This window comes from Phyllosticta citriasiana, assembly GCF_038021145.1.
Source record: "Phyllosticta citriasiana strain CBS 120426 chromosome Unknown IWZ02scaffold_20, whole genome shotgun sequence".
In the NCBI taxonomy this organism is placed as follows: Eukaryota; Fungi; Ascomycota; class Dothideomycetes; order Botryosphaeriales; family Phyllostictaceae; genus Phyllosticta; species Phyllosticta citriasiana.
This window is the reverse complement of record NW_027117297.1, coordinates 49,610-73,392: the sequence shown is the minus strand read 5'-3', so window position 1 is coordinate 73,392 and position 23,783 is coordinate 49,610. Positions and strand designations below refer to the sequence as shown.

General features: G+C 55.8%; 10 protein-coding genes across 10 annotated transcripts; 4 read left to right on the top strand and 6 right to left on the bottom strand.

Moving 5' to 3' along the window:
• Positions 1–778: 778 nt before the first annotated feature.
• On the bottom strand, positions 779–3,213 carry IWZ02DRAFT_437405 (magnesium transporter NIPA-domain-containing protein; the record flags this gene model as incomplete). The annotated part of the gene is made up of 2 exons (XM_066766625.1): positions 779–2,344; positions 2,392–3,213. The coding sequence occupies 2 exons, from the start codon at positions 3,211–3,213 to the stop codon at positions 779–781; spliced, it is 2,388 nt and encodes a 795-aa protein (XP_066617916.1).
• Positions 3,214–3,869: 656 nt separating this feature from the next.
• On the top strand, positions 3,870–6,574 carry IWZ02DRAFT_464682 (COG4 transport protein-domain-containing protein; the record flags this gene model as incomplete). Its single annotated transcript, XM_066768409.1, has 2 exons — positions 3,870–5,095; positions 5,145–6,574. Coding segments are annotated over exons 1-2 (2,546 nt in total), but the record flags the coding sequence as incomplete, so codon positions are not given.
• A 290-nt stretch (positions 6,575–6,864) lies between these two features.
• Positions 6,865–10,360, bottom strand: IWZ02DRAFT_485664 (uncharacterized protein; the record flags this gene model as incomplete). The annotated part of the gene is made up of 3 exons (XM_066769230.1): positions 9,730–10,360; positions 9,597–9,674; positions 6,865–9,301 (listed from the first exon to the last, which is right to left on the bottom strand). The coding sequence occupies exons 1-3, from the start codon at positions 9,909–9,911 to the stop codon at positions 6,865–6,867; spliced, it is 2,697 nt and encodes an 898-aa protein (XP_066617913.1). The 5' UTR covers positions 9,912–10,360.
• On the top strand, positions 9,913–10,281 carry IWZ02DRAFT_437402 (uncharacterized protein; the record flags this gene model as incomplete). The annotated part of the gene is made up of 1 exon (XM_066766624.1): positions 9,913–10,281. The coding sequence occupies one exon, from the start codon at positions 9,913–9,915 to the stop codon at positions 10,279–10,281; it is 369 nt and encodes a 122-aa protein (XP_066617914.1).
• A 343-nt stretch (positions 10,361–10,703) lies between the features above and the next one.
• Positions 10,704–11,896, top strand: IWZ02DRAFT_494838 (carboxymethylenebutenolidase; the record flags this gene model as incomplete). Its single annotated transcript, XM_066770075.1, has 2 exons — positions 10,704–11,286; positions 11,385–11,896. 2 exons carry the CDS (start codon positions 10,704–10,706, stop codon positions 11,894–11,896), a joined length of 1,095 nt encoding a protein of 364 aa, XP_066617912.1.
• A 58-nt stretch (positions 11,897–11,954) lies between these two features.
• IWZ02DRAFT_386641 (arginine N-methyltransferase-like protein) lies at positions 11,955–13,416 on the bottom strand (the record flags this gene model as incomplete). Its single annotated transcript, XM_066765482.1, has 3 exons — positions 11,955–12,110; positions 12,178–12,687; positions 12,814–13,416. 3 exons carry the CDS (start codon positions 13,414–13,416, stop codon positions 11,955–11,957), a joined length of 1,269 nt encoding a protein of 422 aa, XP_066617911.1.
• Positions 13,417–13,771: 355 nt separating this feature from the next.
• On the bottom strand, positions 13,772–14,637 carry IWZ02DRAFT_437399 (uncharacterized protein; the record flags this gene model as incomplete). Its single annotated transcript, XM_066766623.1, has 3 exons — positions 13,772–14,135; positions 14,177–14,506; positions 14,618–14,637. 3 exons carry the CDS (start codon positions 14,635–14,637, stop codon positions 13,772–13,774), a joined length of 714 nt encoding a protein of 237 aa, XP_066617910.1.
• IWZ02DRAFT_145920 (uncharacterized protein) lies at positions 14,620–15,888 on the top strand. The gene is made up of 4 exons (XM_066761837.1): positions 14,620–14,708; positions 14,766–14,814; positions 14,883–14,999; positions 15,063–15,888. The coding sequence occupies exons 2-4, from the start codon at positions 14,778–14,780 to the stop codon at positions 15,539–15,541; spliced, it is 633 nt and encodes a 210-aa protein (XP_066617909.1). The 5' UTR covers positions 14,620–14,708; positions 14,766–14,777; the 3' UTR covers positions 15,542–15,888.
• A 1,022-nt stretch (positions 15,889–16,910) lies between these two features.
• IWZ02DRAFT_146022 (uncharacterized protein) lies at positions 16,911–18,040 on the bottom strand. The gene has a single exon (XM_066761838.1). The coding sequence runs from the start codon at positions 17,686–17,688 to the stop codon at positions 17,149–17,151; it is 540 nt and encodes a 179-aa protein (XP_066617908.1). The 5' UTR covers positions 17,689–18,040; the 3' UTR covers positions 16,911–17,148.
• A 565-nt stretch (positions 18,041–18,605) lies between these two features.
• On the bottom strand, positions 18,606–23,467 carry IWZ02DRAFT_437396 (uncharacterized protein; the record flags this gene model as incomplete). Its single annotated transcript, XM_066766622.1, has 5 exons — positions 18,606–20,514; positions 20,598–22,749; positions 22,774–22,966; positions 23,027–23,339; positions 23,400–23,467. 5 exons carry the CDS (start codon positions 23,465–23,467, stop codon positions 18,606–18,608), a joined length of 4,635 nt encoding a protein of 1,544 aa, XP_066617907.1.
• Between the last annotated feature and the right edge of the window lie 316 nt (positions 23,468–23,783).

The following is a 23,783-nucleotide window of genomic DNA, read 5'->3' as shown; positions in this document are numbered from 1 at the left end:
TGATGTGGGAATCGGCACCTGGGATGAATAAAGTGATGTGGTGTCGACAATGCTGCTTTTGTGCCACACACATTCGCCGCTTTTTGGTCGTCCGTGCAATGATACTGTCGTCATGCGTGTCGTTGCACTACCTGCCTACCTACCTGACTGACTGACTGACTGCTCCCAGCAGCAACCACACCAAATCCACGCATCCTGAAATTTGGGGTCATATAATCTTCATTCCATCCGTTCGTTTATATTATGCTCATTCCTTGCTCTGTATGCGTGTGTGTCGTGCCATGTAATGTTCTTCCGCTTCTACTTCCCTCACGACCTCCCCTACCGTCTTCTTCCTCTCTCCCCTCCTCCTTCCAACCCCTCTCTCTCTTCTCACTACCTTACCCACCCACTTCCGCCTTCCTCTCCTCTCCGCTCTTTCGTCATCATAATACATTGTTCCTCCAACAAGGAAGAACGGATAGATAGGAATGCTGCTCGTCGCCCGCTTGCCCGCTTGCCCGCTTGCCTGCCCGCTCGCTGTACGTGGTATCATGTCATGCGTATCCGAATGTGTGTGCCTGGTCATACATATGAAAACCGGGACGAAAGAGACCGACCGACCGACCGACCAACGAACCTGCCAACCATGGAAGCAACCAATCGACCAGACCAGCAGAGTCGAAGATTGACCCAAAGAATAACGACGTCAAGCTCGGCAACTCCCAACAATACTGAACGTCAAAGCTCTTGGGTTCGCGGCTCGCGGCTCGCGGCTCGCGCGCCTGTCAGGGCGGGACTAGAACTTGCCCTTCTCTCCCCGTCCCTCGCCGCTCGCGTCATCGCCGCCAAACATCTCACTATCATCCGTGTCCACCTTTCTCACCGCGCCGTACGCGCGCGGCGAGCTATCTCTGCTGTCTCTACTGCTCTCCCCCACAGCCCTTCCACTACCACCAACACTACCACCCGGCAGCGCACCAACAGGCACGCCCGGCGCCGGGACGCGAATATCCCTCGGCGCAGCCGCAAAGCCCGCGCCAGCAATCGAATAGCCAGGGGGATCGCCAAACCCGAAACTGTCATCGGCTTCGTCTAGCGGATCGAGCTCCGATTCGGAGCTCTGACCCTGATGCTGGTGGTGCGGCGGGTACGTCGCGCCCAGGAACGTCTGGCTGTCGCCCTTGACGAGGCCGAGGCGTTCTTCTTCTGTCGCTGATGCGGCGGCGGCGGCGGCTAAGCCGCCAGATCCGTGGGCGCTGTGACCGCGCTTGTGGTGGTTGTGGAGGAAGGACAGGCCGGAGCGGGCGGACATGGGACGCTCGGGGGGCGATATTGGTCTATTTGCACCAGCCGATTGGCGCGAGAAGGGGTTTTGGAACGAGAACTGGCGCTTGCCGGCCGCAACACCGGCGGAGGGGTTGACAGCGTGCGGAGGGGGCCGCGGGGGCTCGAGGTTAGGTGATTTGGAGCCGGGAGATTTGGTCGTGACGTTAGACGCCCACTGCAGGTGGCCGCCGCCCGGCCCCAGACTGTGGTACGCCGTGTCTGTTGTTGCGTTGGGATCGCCGTCGCGCAGGCCTGGCGGCAGCCCGTAGACGTGCGGGCTGTCGGCGCCGTCGTGGCCGGCTGCAAAATCGTGCGTGGATGTCTTGTGAGGAAGAGGTGGGACGGGCGGGACGTCTGAGTCTGCCGACTTGACGCCCACGCTGATGCTCTCGAGAGGGACGGGATGCGTGGACGAGTGCTGCGGCTGCGATTGCGGGCGTTTGCGCCGCATGCTGAGGCGCGAGAAGAAGCCTGGGTGGACTTCGCTTTCAGAGTCTGTCCCGTCGTCGCTTTCGGCTGCTGGGAAGTGCGACATGCCCAGCGGTGGGTGGACGGTTTTTCTTCTTTCGATCGAGTGTCCGCTGCTCGAGATGACGGTTCTTCGCCGCCGCAGACCGTCCCACTCGACGTTTTCGAATTCGCCAATTGGCTGCATGTATTCGTGCTGCAGCGTCTTTGCTTCGACAGCCTCGCGCTTCTGGCGAGCCTGCGAGAAGGTGCGGATGATGGAGGCGCTGCCGCGGAGCGTGTCTGCTCTGGGCTCGTACTCGGGCTCTTCCTGCTCGGCGACAGTGCGCACCTGGTCCAGGTCTCCCGTAAAGACTGCCGCATCTGGCACATCTTTGGCCGACTTGGACAGCTGGAGCAGAATGACACCGGCGCAGATTTGGAGAAAGCCCATGATGACGGTCGAAATCGTGGCAGCAGTGCCCTTGAAGCCCTGGAAAAGAATGGCCGACGTGACAATCGTGGAAGAGGTGAAAAAGACGTAGTAGGTTGGTGTGACGAGGGCGGCATTGAAGATGTTGAGGGCTTTCTATGTCTTATTAGCTCCGCTCTGGGTCCGAAATCATTTTCACTTACGTTCAAATAAATAATCTCGGTCAACAGCGTCGCAATGACAAAGACAAAAAGGACGTAGAGGAACCACTGGTTGAACTGCGGCGTCCCGCCAATCTGGGCCACGATTGCGGCTCCGAGACCCTGGGTCGCAACCACGGACAAACCTCCGATCATGCTGCAAATGCTTATGTAGACCATCATCGTCTTCTTTGCCCACCTAGGCGCAACCCATATCGCAACTATTGTGCAACCAAGAATGACGACGCCGGCGTACGACAGGAAGCCAGGCGCAATGACAAGCTTCTTCATGTCCTGGATCGTGGCCACGGCCGACTGCTCCGGCGCATTGATGACAATGACGACGGATCCCACGATGCAGTTGAAGCATCCCACCTTGCCCACGAAGCTCAGGCGCTCTTTAAGGAATATTGCAGACAGAATCGCCGTGACCACGACCGAGAGGGCGCCCATGGGCGTGACCAAAATGGCGTCGACAAAGGCATATGCGACAAAGTTGCACACCTCGCCAATAATCATGAGGGTCATTCCTGTTTGAATTGTCAGCGCCGAATCTTCAGCCTTTAGTGCTTTTCCGAACCAACCTGCCCACCACATCCAGTTGCGCAGGTAGCCGTAACCCTCCCCGGCGACCTCGTTGTACTTTTCGTTTGCTCGTAGCAGACCCTTTTTCTTCAAAACAAATGATATGCCGATAAACAGGCCAGACGAGAGGGCGAGGATGATTCCGACGACCTTGTAGACGGCGGGTCGGCTCTCGCCGCTGCCAGAGGACATGCCGCTGCGAGCATAGAGGCTGTGGCCTGCCTCGTAGGAGAGGTCCATGGTGTGGGGATGCGGGATAGCGTGAGGCGCAGCGAAGCCTCCCAGACGAGATGGAGCAAGAAGAGTGCGGAGTCGCGAATTATGCTAGCATGGAGCGCGCAGGAAAGAAATCGAATCGCAGCAGAAGAATGGACGTCTTATCTACAGGCGTGGCGGCGGCATCAGACGGGATCGTGCCTGGTGTTTCAGCAGCGGGACGTGTTTGCGGAGGGAGGCTGGAGCGGGCCGCAGAGTCGCAGTTTCGAGGCGAAGAGTCCAGGCGGGCAATTTTGGTAGTGCGACAGTGGGTTTTCGAAGGGGGACAAAATGTTCAGGAGACGGGGTGCGTAGGCGCGTGTTTAGTTTATGGGGAGAGGCTGGGCGGGCGCTTGCGTGGAGAGTCGCGAGGATACGAGGTTGAGGCGGCTGTGAGTGGGCGGGGCTTGGGTTGGAATTTTGTACCAAGGTCTGGACTTGGAGCAAGCGAATGAGGAGCGGCGGCGCAGGGAAAGGGAGCTGGACAGCCTTAGGGATGGGTGTGGAGTATAGGTAAAGCAGGGGAATACTGGTGGTGTTCCGGGTCAACACCTCAGTGCCTATGACATCGCTCGGGGGTCCCTTGCGCCAGGCACTGCAGTGCCCCCGGCCATCGTCACCCTCCACTCTCGCCCTAGCAACCTGACCGTCATCCTCCACGTCGCCTCGCCTCCCGCCGCCAATGCCAATGGCCCACCACCCTCTCCCCGCCCTCGACGCCCACGATCACGACCATTACCACCACCATGACATTTTCCAGGCCACCTCGGTAGCCGAAATCCATGCCACTCTGCAGCACCTCAACCGCCAAGATGCCGCCGTCACCGCCCGTCTAAACGACCTCATTGCCTCGCAGCAAGACCTCTCGCGCGAATTGGGCCGTCTCGACCTGCTGCGCGCCCACCTCGGTTCGCAGGCTGTCAACACGCGCTCCATCAGCAATGGCATGCTGTCCGACGCCGCCTCGACCGCCAACCGCATATCTAGCGCTGTAAAAAAGCTGGACAATGAGCAGGCCAATGTCAGAGCCACTTTGGACGTCGTCGAGCAGGTTGCCGAGCTCAAGGCCTGCGTGTTGGGTGTAAATGGCTCAATGGGAGCTCCGCAGGACTGGGAGACGGCCGCCAGCTATCTCAATCGCGCCTCCAAGATTCCTGCCGACGTCGTCAATGGCAGTTTCGCCGAGGAAACCGTGCCAACGGCCGAGGTTCCGGATCCGCCGCGGGTGACGCTGGACAATGCGGCAGAGTCACTGTGTGGGCTATTCTTACGTGAATTCGAAAAGGCTGCCAGAGATGGTGACGGCACGGGCGTGACTCGCTTCTTCAAATTGTTCCCCTTGATTGGCAGGTCTGACGTCGGACTCGATGCCTACGGGCGATACGTGTGCCATGGCGTGTCTTCAAGAGCTCGGGCAAACCTCAACACCGCATCTGGCTCTCGCGACGGATTCTTCTACGCCAATGCCTTGACCAAGCTGTTTGAGCACATTGCGCAAATCGTCGATGGCCACGAGCCTCTAGTAGAACGACATTACGGAGTTGGAATGATGGGCAAGGTGATTGAGCGGCTGCAGATGGAAGCAGACGTTCAGGGTGGCATTATCCTCGACACCTGGCGGGACGAGCGCAACATTGATAGAAAGTTGACCGACATCAAGTCGTACGCCTTTTCATTCCTGGTGCAGAGCTTCCTGCCGGCGCCTGTTGGGGGCACGCCGCGGTCGGCATCGCCGGCACAGCGGGAAAGGATGTCGACCGAGGACGAGGGCGTGGACATGAAGGAGGTGGACGGGCTTCTGAGCGAGACGGCCGTGATGCTGGGCCGCTGGTCTCTGTACACTAGATTCCTCGCAACAAAGACTGCCGTAAGTTTCGACTACATTTATTATAAGTGTCCAACTAAGTCCGCCGCAGCCCCCTGATTCAGACGACCTCAACGGCGGACGCGAGCCTGCCCTGACTATGCCTGAATTTTTGGCGTCGAGCAATCTCGCAAAAAAAGTACACGGAACGCTTCTCGAGCCATTCAACGTCATGACCACCTTTTTCTTTCGGCGTTCTGTCGAAAAGGCGTTTCAGCTCGACGAGTTTCCCAGTGATCTGTCTCTCAATCCAAACAAACCTATTGGATCCAGCCCACCGTTTGTCACTTCAGCCGTCGACGACGTCATGTACATTGTCAACCAAGTGCTGCAGCGGGCTTTGTCGACGTCTCAAAAGGGGGTTGTATCCAGCGTGGTGCCAACTATCGGACGAGTACTAGGATCCGACTTTGTCGGCATGATTCAACGCAAGCTGCGCGACGATGTGTACCCCAAGGCCGCTATCCAAGGAGGAATGCCGCCCGAAGACAAGATTATTGCGTTTCTGGTGCTGCTCAACAACCTGGACGTGGCAAGCGACTACATCAAACGCATCGTGTCGTCGCACATCACGACAACGTCTCCCACCGCCAGCTCGCCATCCAACACGCCTCACACGCCTCTCCACGATCTTTTCCCCTTTGCCCAAGACGCCACACACCTCTCGACGCTGCTCGCCACAACAACAGCGTCCATCACGTCCAAAACGCACGAGCTGCTCAGCGACGGCATCAGCGTCGCTTTTCACCAAATCACCAAGCCACGCCTGCGGCCGCTGCTCGCCGACGCCTTCCGCGACATCGACTACGCGCTCTCAGCCGCCGACATGGCTTTACTCTCACAACGCGCAGACGAGGCCGCAGCCGCCGACCCAACAACTCTCCCAGCTGCCTCAACCGCCTCGTCCTTCACGCACTCGTTCTCGGCCGCGTCTTCGTCGACCCCGCCGCCCGGCGAACCCGACCTGGTCAACCTGTCCGACGACGCCGTCCGCGCTCGCTTCACGCGCAGCTGGAACGCCCTCATGCGCCCGCTGCGCCGCATCCTCACGCCGCACAACTTCGACCTGCTCCTCGGCTCGTCGCTAAATTACCTCGCGCGCGCCCTCGAGAAGCGCATCTGGGGCCTGTACGGCCGCGTCAACGCGCTGGGCGCGGCGCGTCTGGAGCGCGATGTCGAAGCCGTCGTTGCCGCTGCAGTCGCCGTCGGCAATGCGGGCGCCGGGTACGGTCTTCGTGAGGCGTTTGCTAGGTGTAAGCAGTTGGTGCTGGTTGTCGGGATGGAGGAGGAAGAGTGGGATGAGTGTGAGAATGAGGCTGAGCAGGGCGTTGCTGAGGCTGGCGGTGTGCCTTGGGTGCTGGAGAGGGGCGAGAGGCAGCGTGCCAGGGCTATTGTGCGCGAGAGGGGAGATAGGTAGGCAGCGTGGATTGAACTTTGAGATTTAGCGGAAATCCATCATGTGTACCATAGACGAATCACTTGATCTGCAAAGTCATCGGAGCTTACAATTTTACCTGAGTGCTCTTTCCCCGCTTCCTTGGCTACATAGTCGCCGTACATACAGACCTGAGATCTCTGAAGTTCGATACACGCGTGTCGCCTACTCGTCCACAGAAACAAGCTCTCATCAAACAACACCGCATTCCCTAAATCCAATCCAACCCTTTTGTTACTCTCCTGTCCTTTTCAACTCACTTTTCCTTGTCCTCTTCTCAATGCCTATACACTGCAATCCAAATCCAATCCATCCACCGTCAGTCAGCCCACCTAAATCAAAACGTCTCCGACTCCTCTGACACATGACCAGCGCCATCGCCATCGCCATCGCCATCGCCATCGCCATCGCGACCTGCCTCGTCCCCGTCACGATCAGCGCCAACAATCCCATCATCATCTCCATTCCCATTCTTGTTCCCACCAGCCCCACCAGCACCGCCTCCTTCGCCCACCTCCTCTACCTCCTCATCCGCCCCATTCTCCCCCTTCTTTTCCTCATCCCCTTTCCACTTCCCCTTCCCTTCTTCCATAATCCCCTGCTCCTTCTTCTGACCTCCCTCATCCTCCTCATCCCCCGCCACCACCACCACGACGCCGTGAGTCAGCGCCGCCGCGTCTGCATCCGCATCCCTTCCCATCTCCGTTTCCGCAGTCAGATCGTCGGCGCGCGATGGCGGCGGCGTTGCGGTCGTGGGCAGCGGGGGAAGCGGTTTGGTCGTGTCGGCGTCGGAGAGGGAGATGGTGTCTTTTTGCTTTTCTTGACGTTTTGGGATTACTGTGGCGGCGGGGTGTTGGGCAGCGGGAACAGCTGGAGCAGGAGGAGTGGTGAATGTGTCGATTTTCTCTTTATCCTTCGTCGCTGCGGCGTCTTCGTTGTGGCGCTCTTCGCGCGTCTGCGGAGTCGGCGTCGTCGTCGTCGTATCTGCTGCCACACCGCCGAGATCCCCGACCCCGTCCCTAAGCTTTGCCACGCGCTCATCTGCGTCCCCTTTCCCATCCCCAATCGGCGGCAACGCATTAATCCCCTCCTCATCCTCCCCCTCGCCCTCCCGCTCCTCCCTCACCAGCCCCAACGCAGGCGCAGGCTTACTCCCGCGTCCCCCCGCCGTCGCGGCCGCAGGAACCGGCCGATCCAGCGCCGACGGCGCCACACTCCGCGCCGCCAGAATAAGATCGGTGCTAGTCGTCGAAGACGAATCAGCCTCATCATAGTCCACGGTGGCGTCGAAGTCGCCGGATGCCTCGTCGTCGGCGTCGGCTTCGACGTCGGTGATCGAGGATGCGGAGAGTAGGGTTGGACTGGCGAGGTGCGTGGGGTCTTGCGTTATTAGGATGTCGGTTGTGTTGGGGTTGAGGGGGTTCAAGTTGGTGGTCAGGGGGTTGAGGAAGACACCGGCCGCGTCGCGGGAAAGGGGGAGGCCACTTGCGTCGACGTCGCCCATGGCTGTTGCTGCTGCTGTCGCGTCTGTGGCGCTCCTCTCGGTTCCGCAGAGCAGTCGCATGACACCGCGGACGCAGCGCCTGTCCACCACGTTGGCCAGCAGCGCGTCCTCGTCATCGACGTTGTCCCCGTTCTTCTCCAGCGCCGCGAGCCCTTCTTCGCCCCATCCCACGCAGCCGATGCTGATGCCCGGCCCGACGGCGTCTGTCTCGCACAGCTCTGTCAGCGCGTCGATGAGCGCGCGCAGCCCGGCCGCGGCCGCTCGTTCAGCTAGCTGGTGCGGCGGCAGCTTGTTGTTGCTGCTGCGATGGTGCCATTTGCGGGTCCGTCCGTCGACGGTCGATCTGTCAGAGCCATCGTACACAGACGGGGAGTCGGAGTCGTCGTTATTGCCGCCGTGGGAGAGTTCATCGGACGGCGAAGGCGGCAGATACGCTTCTGGCGCCAGCACAACGAGGTGCTTGCGCTCGTTTGGCGGCAGCGAAGCCATGAGCGGTAGCGTGTGTAGCGATTCGTCTAGCCCTCCGACGAGCGACGACGGTGACGGCAGTGGCAGTGGTAATTCCGTGAGCTCTTCTTCTGCCCCTGCTGCTCCTCCTGGGGACACGACGGGTGAGGGCAGCGCTGGCAGTGTGAGTACTCCTGGGACTGTCGGCACCGTTGGACTGGTGCTCGTCTCGCCGTTTTCGCTGCGGCGCACCGGGTGCGCGTGCAGCGCAGTACTCGGGTCAAGTTGGAGAGTTGGTGGAGGAGGAGGAGGAGGAGGGGGGGGAGCGTGGGAAGGCGGCGCGCTCGTGCTGGTGCTCGTGCCGGCCGTTTTGAACGACGTGGGTGAGAGGTTTCCAACGTGGCTGCGTTGGGAGGAAGACGCGGATTTGGGTGACGTGCTGGCCGCGTTGTGATGAAACGATTGATCGAGTTGGTGGCCATTTGAACCGTAATTTCTTTGCTGCTGCTGCTGCAGAGGAATCAAAGGCGGAGATTGTCGGAAGTGGTGCAGGGCATGGTGGATGGCGTTGTAGGTTGCCGTTACGGCGCGATTGAGCGGCGTCGTGGGAGGAGCGGGAATCGGGTTTGGAAACACGGAGTCGGTAGTCGTCGTGCGCAGCCAGGAGAGCAGTGAGAGATGGGGGCTCTGAGGTGTGCTAGGAGGCGGAACGGCCGAGCAGACGACAACAGAGACTGTGGCCGTTGGGCTGAAGATGGCGGCGTGGTGGATGGCTTCGGCTTGTGAGCGGAAGACGGGAAGATTGGTGAACATGTATTGGACGCTGCTTGTGTTCAGCCCAACGTGGTCTTTAGTACTCGAGAAGACAGGGCTTGGGACGTTGCTGAGCTTTGCGCGCAGTAAATGCGTGAATGATGCGGACGAAGTGACAGAAATATCGGAATGATTAACAACGAGAAAGAAGACAGATGGTAGTGAATCCCCTCAAGGAGAAGGAAATAGATGTGAGCCGTATGAGACTCCCAAACGGATTCGTCCACAGCTCTGGGAAATGGAATGAAAGACGAGAAAAAAATTGTCGTTGCATCACAAATCCTTTGAAAAAAGAGAAATCTTACCGTAGATTCCTCCCAACGCACTCGAGCATCAAGCGCTGTCCCTCATTCGCCGCACTGTCAGCAATGGTAACATACGCTCTACCACGTCGTCAGCGCAAACAATACCCGACTCATTGCAAAGAGCACGACATACCCAGCCTCAGCCAGCGCTTTCACAACGGCGGCACCAGCACCTGTTGCGCCGCCAAAGACGAGGGCGCCCTGGCCATTGAGCCACGACGAGGCGGCGGGCTCGCCGGAGTCGATGCGGACGTGGGTGTTGGGGTGCGTGTAGAGGCCATTGGACTGCGGACCCGGCGCGTCGGGTCGATTCATGATGTTGGTGATTGCAATCGCTCTGCTACTGCTGCTACTGCTGCTGCTGCTGCTGCTGCTGCTGCTGCTGCTGCTCGCAGACGCTCCACAGAGCAGTCTCGCCGGTGTCGAAGAGACTGAAAGTCATTGGCACAGGCGACAGATCGGGTCGCAGACTGAGGCCGAATCAAACTCTAGACGGCCTTGGCGCGGGAAAGCCAAAAAAGCACTGGAGGTGTACCTTAACCCACATGGCCAGCCAGCAGCGACGAGACCCAACCCAATGCGGAAAGGGTTGAAGGAAGCGTGGCCGGGAATCCTCGCGCGTGCGCCGGCGCTTGCCGTCCCGTCGTCGCATGGCGCACGGAGACTGTGTGGCTGGTGTTCCTGAGGTCGGGTGTGTCCGGTGGCTGACGGGACGGGAGGAGTCGAGTCGAGGTTGGTTGGTGTTGGAACGGGGGAACTGCCTGAGGTTGCCCTGGAATGCTGTCAGGCGCAGCGAGGGCTGACGTCACCGCTTCGTGATCTCGAGTCGCTCCCAAGTTGCTTGAGGTCTCAAAACCAGGCACCCTCCCTCCTCTCCCCCCTCACCCCGATTGATTCATTGATTCATTGATTCATTGCCGCCAGCCAGCAAGGCCGTGTGCCTCGTTCCGCTGTCCACGAAATAAATCCCACACGCGCCGTCCCACCAGCTATATAGTCCCACCTCCCGCTTTTACTGCACCTAGCAGACACACCCACGTCGACAACCCCTCCCTCTCATCCTCCAACAACCACAACCAACCCACCACCACTCCCCCTCTCAGCACCATGGGCTCGCTCACCAACGGCCACGGTCCAACCGCCGGCTTCCTCAGCTTCAGCAAGCGGCCCCCGCAAGTCCACGTGCTGGGCGAAGACCCCGACTTCGATCCGATGACGCTGCACACGCTGCGCACCGAGGGCTTCAGCGTGCACTACCACGGACTCGCGCCGAACCGGCAGCACTTCATCGACACGATCCGCGCCATCCCCGACGCCCTCGAGCTGGGCGAGCATTATGCCATCGTCGCCTACGGCGCCGCCGCCACCGTTGCCCTGCAGTTGGCCATGAAGCCCATGCCGCGCCTCTGCGCCATGATTACCTACTACCCCGATGCGCTGCCCTCTCCGAACTACAAGTATCCCACTCAGCTGCACATGGTGCTGCATGTGGCCGGCGCTCAGCAGTTGGGCGGGTGCACGCTCAAGAGCTATTGGTACCGCGGGACGACGGCGGGCTTTGCGGAGGCAGACCTCGACGAGTTTGAGCCCGTGAGCGCTGGGTTGGCGTGGACGCGCACGCTGGGCACCGTGCGGCGCGGGCTCAACATGAGCGTCGATCTGGAGACCGTGTGGGAGGAGCATTTGCAATGTACGACAAGCCATTCCATTTTCATTTTCATCTCCACTATATGCTGTACAAGTGGACAGGAGAAAAACTTTTTGGTAGTGCGCTAACAAAGTCCGCAGACAAATTCTCCGCCAAAAACCCCGAAAAGACCATGGCTACCATGTTGCCGCAGCCGTACCTGAACCACGTGCCGACGGGGACCGGCGGCATCGGCCGTGGGCAGTTGATGCGCTTCTACCGCGACTTTTTCCACCCGGGCCTGCCGCCGTCGTTCAACATCCGCCTCATCTCGCGCACCGCTGGCGTCGACCGCGTCGTAGACGAAATGGTCGTCAGCTTCCGCCACACCCATGACGTGCCGTGGATCCTGCCCGGCGTGCCCCCGACCAACAAGAGGATCGACATTGCCATGGTCAGCATCGTCTGCATCAAGGGCAGCAAGGTCGAAAGCGAAAAGGTCTACTGGGACCAGGCGAGCGTCCTGGTGCAGGCTGGCTTGCTCAATCCCGATGTGGTGCCAAAGCAGATGCGCGACAAGGGCCTGAAGCAGCTGCCCGTGATAGAGGATAGCGCAAAGAAGCTGCTCGATGAGGAGGCCGTGCCGAGCAACGAGCTGATTGACGAGTGGTAAACAGTCTCGACTCACGACTTACGATTTACGAATTTGCCACGACAATCACGCGGCGCAATCATGCAATAAACTTGCACGTCGGCAGTCTGTACGTGTCCAGCACCCAGTACTTGCGCCGCACGCCTTCCCATTCTCCATTGGCATCCAGGTCGGGGATCGGAATTTCTTCCCATTCAGTGTCGAAGCCGGCTTCGAAGAGGTCCATTTCGACAATCTAATTTTCCTAAATTAGCGTTTATACTTCAAAAATTATAGGTAGATTTAATGCGAAACCAACGTACCTTTGTGTAGACGTCGTAGCACACCTTTCTGTCGGCGCCCAGGCCATTGAAGAAGCCGAAGCGACCCTCGGGTTCCAGCAGCCCAATGACGTACTCGCTGAAGAACTCGCGCAGCGCGCTGTACTCTTCGGCAAACGTGTCAAAGTAGATGGCATCGAAAGCACTGTTTTGCTCGACGAGCTTGGGCACGACGTTCTGCCAGCGGCCCTCGTGGATGACAACGCCGGGCTTCTTGTCCCAGCCCTGCTCCCGCATGCGCTGCACGACGGCCGGATGCGCCTCGATGATGTGGTGCGCGGCGGGCTGCTTCTCCTGGAAGATGCCGTCGACGATGCCCATGCCGTGGCCAACGTTGAGGACGCGCAGGCCCGCCTTGGGCGCCAGCAGCTCGGCACTGCGCCGCATCAGCGACGTCTCCCACGCCATCATGACGCCGTTGTGGTCGGCGTCGAGCAGGCGGTCGGCGGTAAAAGTCAGGTCAGACGCCAGGTACGCATCGCTCTTGACGTCCTTGTTCTCCACTTCATCATCATTTTGCGGCACCACCACGCCCGATGCCTCCAGTTCTGCTGCGTCTCCGTTGCCCTCGACCACGACGCCAGATGCGCTCAGCTCCTCGCCTGCATCGGGCACCACTTCGAATCCCTCCTCTTCCAGCACCTCGACCCCGTTTGCATCGCCGTCGACCATGTCCTCGTCCTCCGACTCTTCGTCCCCGCCGCCGCTGAGCACCTGATACTCATCCAACCGCGCGAGCAGCAGCTCCGCGCGCACGCCCGCATCCACAATGAGTCCGTAGCACTCTGTGAGCCCCAAGCGCGCAGCCACACATCCAGGCGTCTCACCGCGCCCATCCAAATCATTCCACACAGCGCCATGCGCCAGCAGCAGCTTGACCGTCTCAGCCGCCTTATCCAACTCCGCCTTGTCAGGCTGCGGCTGCTCGTTGGCCTCGTTCGCGTCCTCGTCTTCGAACGCGAGCAGCGCGGCGTGCAGCGGCGTCAAGCCCGTCTCAGGGTCCGCCACGTTGGCCGGCGTCGTGCGCAGCATGTCGCGCAGCGCGGCGACGTCGTGGTGAGAGGACGCCAGCAGCAGCGACTGCGTGGCCAGCGTTTCGTCGTCGACAGCTGCCGTCGTCGTGGGCGCGGTGCCTCTTTCTGCTACTACTGCTGCTGCCACTCCTTCGCGTGGAAGCTCAATGCCGAGGTCAGCGGCCGCGGCGGACAGGTCGGTCGACATGGTGGTGGGCGTGTTGGCGGCACGAGAACGAAAGTGGGGTTGTCGTTGGAGGCGTAGATGGGTGTGGTGTTAGCAGGCCAGTCGAGTGGGCGAGATTGGCAGTGTTGGTGTGCGAGCGGGGTGGATTGGGCTGGGCTGAGTGCCGGCTGGCATGTGCAAGTCAAGGAAAAGAAGGGAGTCGAGGGCTGCAAGAGGAAAAATCCAGGTGGTCATTGCGGGGACCCTGGCTGGGTGACGTGGTCTGTGCGTTCGAGGTTATTTGGACGACATGTCCTTGTTTCCTTCTCACTACTGTTGTTTTCGACAGACTGCCATTTCTCCCATGCTTCCATTTACTACCGCACTCTGGTAATTTCTAAAGCTTGGGCGTTGGCTCCATCTCACGTCTTGCCTCCCAGTCTTCAATGAGCGCCTTATCAAGCTCCGAACAAAGACGACCTTTCGCCTGACCTAGCCAAACTCTTTCCTCCTCGTACTCCTGCAAACCCTGTCTCAACTGGCACTGGTCACGAAAGCCCGGCTGATCCAACCGCAGTTCCAAGCCTTTTTCGGACATCTCCTCCCAGTTGACTCCCCCAAACTTCTCACGGGCAGCGTTGATTGCTGAAGTGTACTCCTTGATTTTCTCCTCGGCGGCGTTCGCGTGCTCGTCACACCAGCGAACCCAATACTTCAGCTCTTCTTTTCGCTTATTCGCTGCGACAGATCGGCCTTCGGGACTTGGGGCTGAGTGCAAGAGCTCCGATTCGTCATCGCGAACCGGCGTGTTGGAGAGATGCTCGGACCGGGCGTTCGGAGCCTCGTCCCGGGATTGCTCATGGGACTTGGCACTTTCGGATGGTATATTTCAGGTCTCCTTGGTAGGCCTGGCGGGTGTCGAGGAGCTTTCCTGAAATTTGGAGGAGTCGGGAAACGTGGGGCTTCGGGGTTGAGCGGCCGAGGCGCTCTGGATTTGTCTCTTTCCCTTCCGTCTTCATTCGCTCCCGCCTGCTGGGTCTGTTCCGGGGGTCTCTCTCGGTCGTTACGTGAGCGATTCTTGCTGGCTTTTGGGTTACGATGCAGGATTAGTTCGTCGATCGACTCCGTGTCGCTGTACTCCTAGATGACAGGAGTCTGGTCTGCAAAAGAGGGGTCGCTTGTGAACGTGTCCATGGCTGGCCAATGATTGTCCTGGTTTCGTGGACACCAGTCTAGTACCGACCTTCCGATGTAGTCGGACATGTTAATGTCTTTTGGTTTACAACGGACGCGCCTAGTCAAGATGTGAAAGTGAAGCTCAATGCTTTAAACTGGTGCGTGTCAGTCTCTGCGTTGGTCCCGTTGAACGTTTTCGACTGACATTTCAGGAGGCACACTGCGAGATGATAGTTGCAGACAGCGATAACTTCGATTGCGATTGTGAGTTTTGCAGAGTATGATGACTCGGAGCTGATGGGGGTAGTCTCTCAAGGTAACACAGAGACAAGTCAACATCGAGCCGTTCCTCCTCCGCCCCATTGGGCAAGTGCCTCCAGCCATCGACGACCTCCTTCCCCGCCCGTTTATTCAATGCGAATCGACGCAGAGGGTGACAGACACGTACTGTGAGTCTTCGTAGGCTTAGATTTGACGGAAGCTTTTCAAGGTACTAGCAAGTGTTGAATGAGGCGATCGACCGGTCACGACGTCCAGTCCTTATTCGGTTTTCCCAAAAGTTTCAGCTTTCTGGGCCCCAGAAGATGGATTTCTCAACCACTCTCAACCGTCCGATTCCCAGCGAGATGAAAGAAATTCCTGCGACCTGTTCCCCCAGCCCGACCGTTCTCGACTTCGAAGTTTGTCCTCTAGTTCGCTTCGAACAGCTTGTGTACAATTCCAAACAGGCCGAGAGGCTGTACGCACGTCCTCTCGAAGATCTCCACCAGGAATAAGACTTTGTCGACCGCCCCCTGACATTCCCGATCGAAATCTCTTGTTTCCCTGTCGAGCGCTTCCAGTTCCCCCTTTGCCTCCACGTAAATCCTCACGGCATCGTTTGTGCGTTCTTCGCTCAACTATAACTTGCCTGCATCCAAATACCTCTTTTGCGCGGGACGAAACATCTCTAACTCGCGTTTGGAAGAGAAACGCAACGCGGCACCGATGAGTTCGTCCCTAATGAGGTGGATCGCGAGGTCGGCGCCGCGGGCAGGCGGAGCAGGCTCGGAGGACTGGTTCTGCGAGTTCTGTCTGCCATTAGTCTCGTCTCCAAAACACGGAATGTGACAAACCTCCAATGCCTGAGGATTTATTCCGACTTGGTCGCGTGGATTACTCAGTCTGACAATCGTGTCGGAAGCCGGGGAACAGTTGAACAGCAGGAGGGGTGTTAAGGAAAGATCGGATACGGATGAGAGTTGAGGCCTTTATACTTCGTACATTTGGGTTTTGGTAGCGGGAGGCGGTGCAGTGGTGAACCGCGCGGAATTCAAGAACGTGAAGATTGCGCGTGTTGTTTGTTGGGGGACGAAAGCGCTGTGTTGGTGACGGAGCCAGACTTGGAAGTGCAACTATTCTTGGTGTTACGTTGTTGGGTAATAGAGATGGTTTGGAAAGCCATAAGACCGTGGGGCCTGATCCATTTTTTGTAAAAATCGAGCTGAGCGTCAAGATGGCGCTTGAATGAAGTGAGCAATTCTTCTGTCATTTTCTTTGGGACCGACTACATTCCAGACCGAAACAATTTGTTTCCTTCTTTCAAGCTAGGAACTGAAAACTATCCTGAACCTTGTTCCTCCCTGTCCCAACCTTCGTCTTTGGCGGATGTCGCCCGAACGCTCAGCCCCTCTGGTCCATAAAAGATGAAGGATCGTCCTGGTCACTCGTGGGCGAAAAGTCCTTGCGGAAGACAATTTGCCAGAGTTCTCATCCGTCGTACCCAACACTGCTCTCAAAACCATATGTCTAGAAATCGACGCGTCTCGTCATCAAATCCCATTTCTATGGCCATCCGCATGCCTAGAGCCTTGGTCTCCTCAAACATATCCTTAGCTTCTCCAAGTTTCTTGTGCGTGGCCACCAGCTCTCTTATTGCCCGTCTATGCTCCCACTTGGCCAATTTATACTCGTCGTTTGCACGGACGACCCAGTCGCCGCCCATGGTGAAAATTCCGACGGCCTTGGCCACATCTCCGTCGTCTCTGGTGTCCTTGGCTGCTTGAATCTGCTCGTGGGTTCGAGAACGCCACGCCTCCAGCCTAGCCCCAACCACGTTTCTGAGGCGAATGGAGCGATTCCTTTTATCCTCGCAAATGGAAGTCTTTTCGACTATTCTCCTCTCTAGATATTTGACATGGAGTGATTGCTGAAGGAGTTGGTGAAGGATGATTTCGACGGCGCGATCGTCGAAATAGTCTTGATTGGCCTTGATATTATTAGTTAGTCTTATCTTTGCAGGAACTAAACGAGACGAGAACGCACCGGAGAAGACATCTTGATAAACGTCTGTAAATTATTTGAAGCGAAGTGGGCGTACGTAGCGGAGAATGGACGCGCGACGGGGCTTGTAGAGGTGGTCTGTTGGTAAGGGAGATGGCCAGAGAAGAGATTTGTGGCAAGTGAGAGTTTGGGAGTGTCGTCGTATCTCGACTCAGAGGAAACACATCTGTCTTTGTACTTGCTTTGGGCGTTGCGCCCCCAACAGAATAATACTTTGGACTCCCCGAAGTGAGTATACCCGGTACCGTTGGACGAACATTACCATAAACTGGGTTGCTACTGTTGAAAATGGTCAGGCACCATTAGGGACATTGAACCACCTACAAAGGATTTCTTCTTATATACATCCCTGGATAGGTTTGCTGATCCTTGCCCAAGGGTGTAGAGTCGGCACAGGTCCATGTTGCCAAAAAGAATGACAGACCGTCTACCTTTCTTATCGACAAAACACTCCGACCACTGCGGTAGCCACTTTTGTTGGGCAAAACCCCATGACATTTCCTTAGCGCGAGGAGTCGATTGCCTGGGCGCTCTTGAAGAATCCGCAGTGAAGATGAATTGAATTACTCGGGTGGAGGCTACTATGTAAGGAGTCTCCTCGTGCGTCTCCCTAAAATACTCCTGCATAGTCTTTTCTGGAACGCAGTTGTTAATCTGGCTTCTCGAGACCATTCCGCAGCTGATCTGAGATGTCCTTATGGCGCTCGCAAAGCCTATTGTATCCTTCTTCGGTCTCTTTCGCGTGCTCCTCAGCGGTGAGAACATGGTTGCTGCATTCAGCGCCGAGAGCAAATGCATCATCAACTTTAGCGTCATGTCCTGTCTCTCTGGCCGCGTCCACTCGAGCCTTTGCGCGGAGCGCCCATTGGGATTGCACGAATTTGGCGCGTGCTTTAAGCCTCTTCCCGTATGCCCAGGCCTCCTGTATTTTCTTGTTTGTTTTTTCAGGGTCTGATTCCAAGAGTCTGTGAGATGCAAGATTTAATTTGGCCCACGAAGCGGTTTGTCGTCTTGCTTCCGGATGAGCACCACCCATTTTGAGAGCGCTCAAAGACTGATGGTATTTCTCAGGATTTGTTTCTTTGCGGGTCTTCTCCGTTCACTGGTTTCAAATTTAGATGCTGGGAAATTCAAAGAATATCCTCTCCACAGCCGCACTGTTTGACAGAGAAGTCTCAAAGGAGAGTCCGAATGACTTCAATGTGACTGTTCTCTAGTAATCTGGTATTTAATGAAATGTGGGATGCAGTTCGACAGAAAAGTCCTGAAATAGAGTCCGGATGACTTCGATGGGATGCAATGCAGTAATCGATCGTTGAATGAGCTGTGTGGGATGGCGGTCGATGAATAGTGTCTTTGAACGAGAGCCCGGCCCGATGTGCATTCGATGTGTGAAGTAGAAGATAAGCCAAGAATGAGAATCAAGACCACTTCAATCAAGTATCGCGTATGTCGTGATGGGTATGTGGTGCATGGTTGAGGTTTGTTTGATCATGCCGATTTGTTGTTTACTACTCCTCTCAAACTGCGCTTGCTAGTTTGGAAACCGATTTGATCTTAGAAACTGCCACTGAAATCTGGTCTGACCTGCCTCAACTCATTTAGAGCTCCAGTTTCCAAAGAGATATAGGAACAACGGACCAGAGAGCCGCTGCAGGTGCGACATACGCAGACAATGCGCGACTGACACAAGTCGTCTTCGTGACAATACAAATCTCTCGTCAGGAGACCACCTAATCAGACTCATCGATGTCAAACCTTTCGGCCTTGTGGTCAAGCTGTCCCACCCCTCTGTTCTCCAGAATCCGCATGCCACTCATAGATGCTGTCCATCCACCGAGATCTTCCTCTTCTTTCAAGTACACCCCTATCGGCAGTGACGCTTGACCCTCCAGTTCTTGCACCCCCTCATGCTTTGACACTGCCCGCTTCTCCCCCTTTTGGTCATGCTTGTTGTCCTCCGGTCCACACTCGTCACAGTACGTGAATGGCCTGGCATTTTTCAGCAATTCCGAGCCGATGAACACCTTCGCGGGCGTTGCTCTAGTTTCAGGAAAGAACCGCACGCTCCTGACCGTAGAAGTGGAGGGCAGGAATACAATGTCGCGTGGTTCAGCGACGGCAAGGTTCTTCTGTAGTGCTTCCTTCTGTACTGCAGTGGAGGAAGAAACGGACTGCAGTTGCGGCATTTTGCCTCTCCCAAATCCTTCTGGGAAAAGACTCACGCGCTGTACATAAACCGCCTTCGCGCTCCGAGTCACATACAGATGCTCTGGTGTCCAAGTCAATGTTAATGGGAGTCGGCGCACTGGAAATCTGTGGACAAGTCCAAGAAAGAATTTTTCCCGGTGGATCTGCATTGGGGCACTGCGAGTTGGCCTTTTGTGATCAAGGCGGTAGGTTGCGACAAACATGGAGACAAGTAGAAAGTCAGACCGAATGTCACTCTCGCTTTGTGCCTTGCCTTTGCTCTTTTTTCGTTGCTTAGGCTTCCGGTGGCCTTCGACAGTGGCGATATGGAGATACTGACCATTGTGAGAGAAATGACACTTGATGGAAACTTGGCGGGTGAAAGACTTCGAAGGTCTCAGCTTGCGAATGAAGTAGGTTTTTCTCTCAAAGTCCATAAATATAATGGTACTAGGTCCAAGAGGCCACACAACCAAAGACTCGTTTGGGTGGATGGCGGGAGGAGAGTCAAACAGCGGCAAGTGAAGGGGCTGTTTGAGCCGGAAGAGATGCTCCAAACCTGACGCCGACATCCGAAAAACTTGAATGGAAGCCTGAAGATCTGTCCTTGTCTGTTTTGTGAGTTCGCGGATGACATGGATGACTCCGATAGGCATGGCTTCATCGCTATCGTTCTCGCTGTCATTGAGGGCGACATATGCCTCTTCACCGTCAGAGTCATCGTCGTGGACGCCCTTTCGGAAGCGGGCAAAAGGATTGCATCGAGCGTCGCTACCACTATCGGGCTCCGACTCCGTGCCTTCTGTATCCTCTTCTCCAGATACTTCGTTCGGGGAACTATCGACGTGCCCTTTGAAGTATTCAAGAAAATTTTCGTCGGACAAGGCATCGGTGGACTCGGTAGATGCGTCGCTCCAGCTCTCGTCTGCGGAGCTCCAGCTATTTTCTGAGCTGGTCGACGATGTCTCATCCTGATCATTCTCTTCGCAGCTGGAACCGCCCTTGTCCATGGGCTTTTGGTGTGTCGGTTCGAACAAGTCTTGGACATCATGAACGTGGTCCCCGCTGGAGCCGCTCCTGATGCCTACTTTGCTGTCTTTGCGGCGATTTGCAATAACTAGGATGCTTTGGTGCGTTGAAAACTCCTCGAAGTTAATGGGGACGCGATCACTTGGTTGGATTCCAGGTTTCTGACGGACGAAGTTTCCCTGTTTATCTTGCACGAAAATTGAGGATCCAATGCGTAGACTACGACAGCCGTCTTCAAATGCGATTGGCTTCTCCTGAATTCGTCTGGGACGCAAATCTTGATGTTCGACCGAGAGGTGCAGTTGCCAATTTGATTCCTCGCCGACCTCAATATATTGCCTTTTTTGTAGGATGGGAAGTTCTGTGTCCTGGAGATTCCACGTCTCGCAGACAAACTGGAGACACGATTCTGTAGGGCGAGATCTGAAGTAGTTGTTATTCATTTGTAGTGATTGGGCGGACTCTTTGTAATCCGAAGCCGTAGAGCGACGATTGGTTGAACTTACGCAAATTGCAACAAGTAAGCGAACTCCCCTGAGTCTGCCAAACCATCGTAACACTGGAGATCGCTCCGAATGATTCCCGGATCCTTGCTGCTCAGCCTGAAGCTTTTGTATCTGCTCGACAGCTGGGATATGAAAGCATCTCCGCCCAACGCATTGAACAAACACCGATCTATCTCGCCGGGCAGCTGGGGGTTGATACAATGTGGATTTTCGCAGCATCCACACTGAAGAAGATAAGACCATTCGTGGATGAATTCGCGATAATTCTGACGAATATGGTGTGCCTGAACATCCGTATTCCATGGCGCAAACCAGCCGGGGTTCACTTTGCCGAGGAGGACATTGTCATTGGGCAGGCTGTTTGCCCTGAAATCCGAGAAATGGCTTGCGACGTATTTGTACTGGAGCTGGGTCTGGTAATTCTTGGAACGAAGGAAGTGGGACACAAGGTCCCGCAAGTGTGGCGTAGGCTCCACCGCGTCAAGATGTTTTTCCCAATATTTGGTGGCGTAACGTAAGAAACCATCCGATTCGATGGATTCCCCGTCTGCTGTTGTCCACTCTCCATCACAGCGTTTCAGGGGTTCCTTGAACCTCGGGTCGGACAGATAACGGACACAGACCTCGGCCAGGTGATACTCTTCAATAGACACAGTCTTGGTCGTTGAGACGCTGTCGGACAGTATATCAGGTCGGGACTTTAGAAAAGACCTTACTGTGGCATGAAACAACTCGCACAGAGGCGAACCGTCAACGCCAGTGTTTGTTGTTAGAATGAATGGAGGGAGAAGGCTTTCCAAAAGGCTCTTGTTGGGGCCGGCGTCTAATTCCTTGGATCCAGAGCTTTCCATCATGCACAGCGCGTCTTTCAGCTCAGCGACTGAGACCCGACGGCGAGCAAAGCAAACAATCGACAGAATCTTGCTGCCATCACAGTTAGAATGATGTCCAATATCAAAGGAGTTTACAAACCTAGCAATATCTCGATCCTTGCTCTGGTATGTGCGAGTAAATAGACGACGATAGTGATCATCTGGTTTCCACGATATACTTGTTTCCATGAATCTGCGCACATCTCGACGGCTCCTGAGATCGCATACGTCGTCGACCATCAAGCGAGCACAAAGGAAATTCCCTCTAGCAGCTTCTTTGAGGTTCAGTGTCAATTGATCCATATCGTTCTGATCGAGCTCGAACTTATCAAACCGGGAGCGTTCTCGCTCAATGAATGACTGCAGCGCCGACGAATTTTGATCGCTCAGACGAAGATGTACGTGGGATGTCTTTTGCGCCTCCGTGAGAATCCCTTCACGGTCTTGACTGGAAACCCAAACCCGCACAGTGCCTTTTGGACTAGCGTCTTTCAGAGAGATCAAGTGATCCAGTGCGGAGTCTGGAATGTGTCGGTTCCGTCGCTCAGGTAAGTCTTCGTCGACCCCATCAATGAAGAAGTAAGTTCTCGGGAACTCGGCTGATTCGATGATGGCACATATCATCTTGACGATATTATTGATGTCGTTCCTTGGAGTATCCATGAGAATTTGGACTGGAGCAGGAATGTCCTGTTTGAGTTTCCAAAGTCGCCTGAGCAGCTGAAGGGCAATACTCTGAAGAGTTCCTATCGGGGTGACTGTCTCATCGAAGCGGTAGGAGAAATATGCGACTGCTGGAGGTGGAGACATCTGCTTCATTCTCCGAACCAATTGGGAGCAGAGCACTGATTTTCCAGCGCCGTGCTTAGCAGTAAGCCACAGGATTGGATGATCTGTCGTATCTGCCGTCCAATCTTGAAATTCAGGCGTCTGATCAATCCAGTCGGACGCTTCGACAGGATTCAAATCAAGGTGGGAAGACTCGGTCCGATCCACAAGCCCCTCAGAGACTCCATCTCCAAGCCATTTCCTCGCCGATTTGTACAATTTCTCTTCGGAGATGTCAGGTAATAGCCAATGTAGTGTAGGAATGCGCTTACGCTTGTCCCTTTCTTTCTCGCGCACACGACGGCTTAGCATATCACTCGCTCCACCCAGTAGTGTGAAGCTCTTTTCGTGTTGGTCGACTTTCTTGATTACTTCGTCAAAGTCTCTCGTGGCTGAAGGGAGGAAGGCCTTTGCCCAAAACTGAATTGCTTCACGTCCGTAAGCAGCGAAGTCTTGAGACGCGATCCATTACATACTGGGTCTTTTGCACTCCCTCCAAACAAGAGTACAAAATTTGACAACATTCAAACAAGACTTGTAGAGTACGTCTCTGACCGAGTCGGAATCCCTGAAAAGGGCTTCGTATTTGTCGATCAGTTCAAGGTGTGTCTTGATGCGGTCGAAATGCTCCCTAAATATTTCTAGGATCTTTACTGCCCGATCAACGCTCTGAAGGACTTGATTAGCGCCTCTACATATAAAAAATATCTCCAGAACTTAGTTACGAACGCTGATCACGATTTTCAAGCACCCCCAAATGATCGCACTTGGTGTTGGGTCAGCCTGGATAATTGTGTCGATGACATTGTAATGTCCTGTCAAGAAATCAACTACGGGCTTGACAAATCGAAGAATGATTTTCGTCGATTTCCTCTCGGAGGTCCTTCCTTCTTCCTTTTCGATTAAGTCAAGAAACGATGATCCACTGAGAGGGCCTTGTCTTTTGATGGACTCGAGTTCAGCCAACAGCTCCTTGTCTTTCTTCCGGTCACAGACGTCTTGGGCGTAGTTGGTGACGGCGCTTTCGAATATCCCAGCGGTCCTTGAGAGCCATCAGTTCATGTGTCTGAAGAATAATGGGGATGCTCGGAAAATTACTCACCTGCTGTTAGACAAAGAGCCCCCACCCGATGGGGAAGAGGTAGTCTGAGTACTACCGACGTTCATCATGTCTTCATTGCGGAAATCCAAGAGGAAAGTGAACGGCTCCGGCTCGCTGGCTTTTGTCTTTCTCAACGGGGCACACACTACCGAAGAAACGACTGCAGGTGCGCAGAAACGTGTTTCTTGGCGTCAGCAAGCCACCATTTCATGCAGTAATCATCGACGCTTCAGCCTCAAGGCGGGGATTGTGATGGACCGGCTAGCACGAGAAGCGGCTCTTCGTAGGCTGACGGTGGGGGCCATGTCATCCAGCCTCGCACCGTTGACTGATCTCATTGAATGACGCTTAACATGGCTTTTCTTCTGAAGCGAGAATTTGGGT

Coding starts and splice junctions, on each gene's coding strand:
- IWZ02DRAFT_145920 (XM_066761837.1), top strand. CDS start 14,778: ATGATAGTTGCAGACAGCGATAACTTCGATTGCGATT. Junction 14,815..14,882: donor CGATAACTTCGATTGCGATT/GTGAGTTTTGCA, acceptor CACAGAGACAAG/TCAACATCGAGCCGTTCCTC. Junction 15,000..15,062: donor GAGGGTGACAGACACGTACT/GTGAGTCTTCGT, acceptor GTGTTGAATGAG/GCGATCGACCGGTCACGACG.
- IWZ02DRAFT_146022 (XM_066761838.1), bottom strand. CDS start 17,688: ATGACGCTAAAGTTGATGATGCATTTGCTCTCGGCGCTGAATGCAGCA.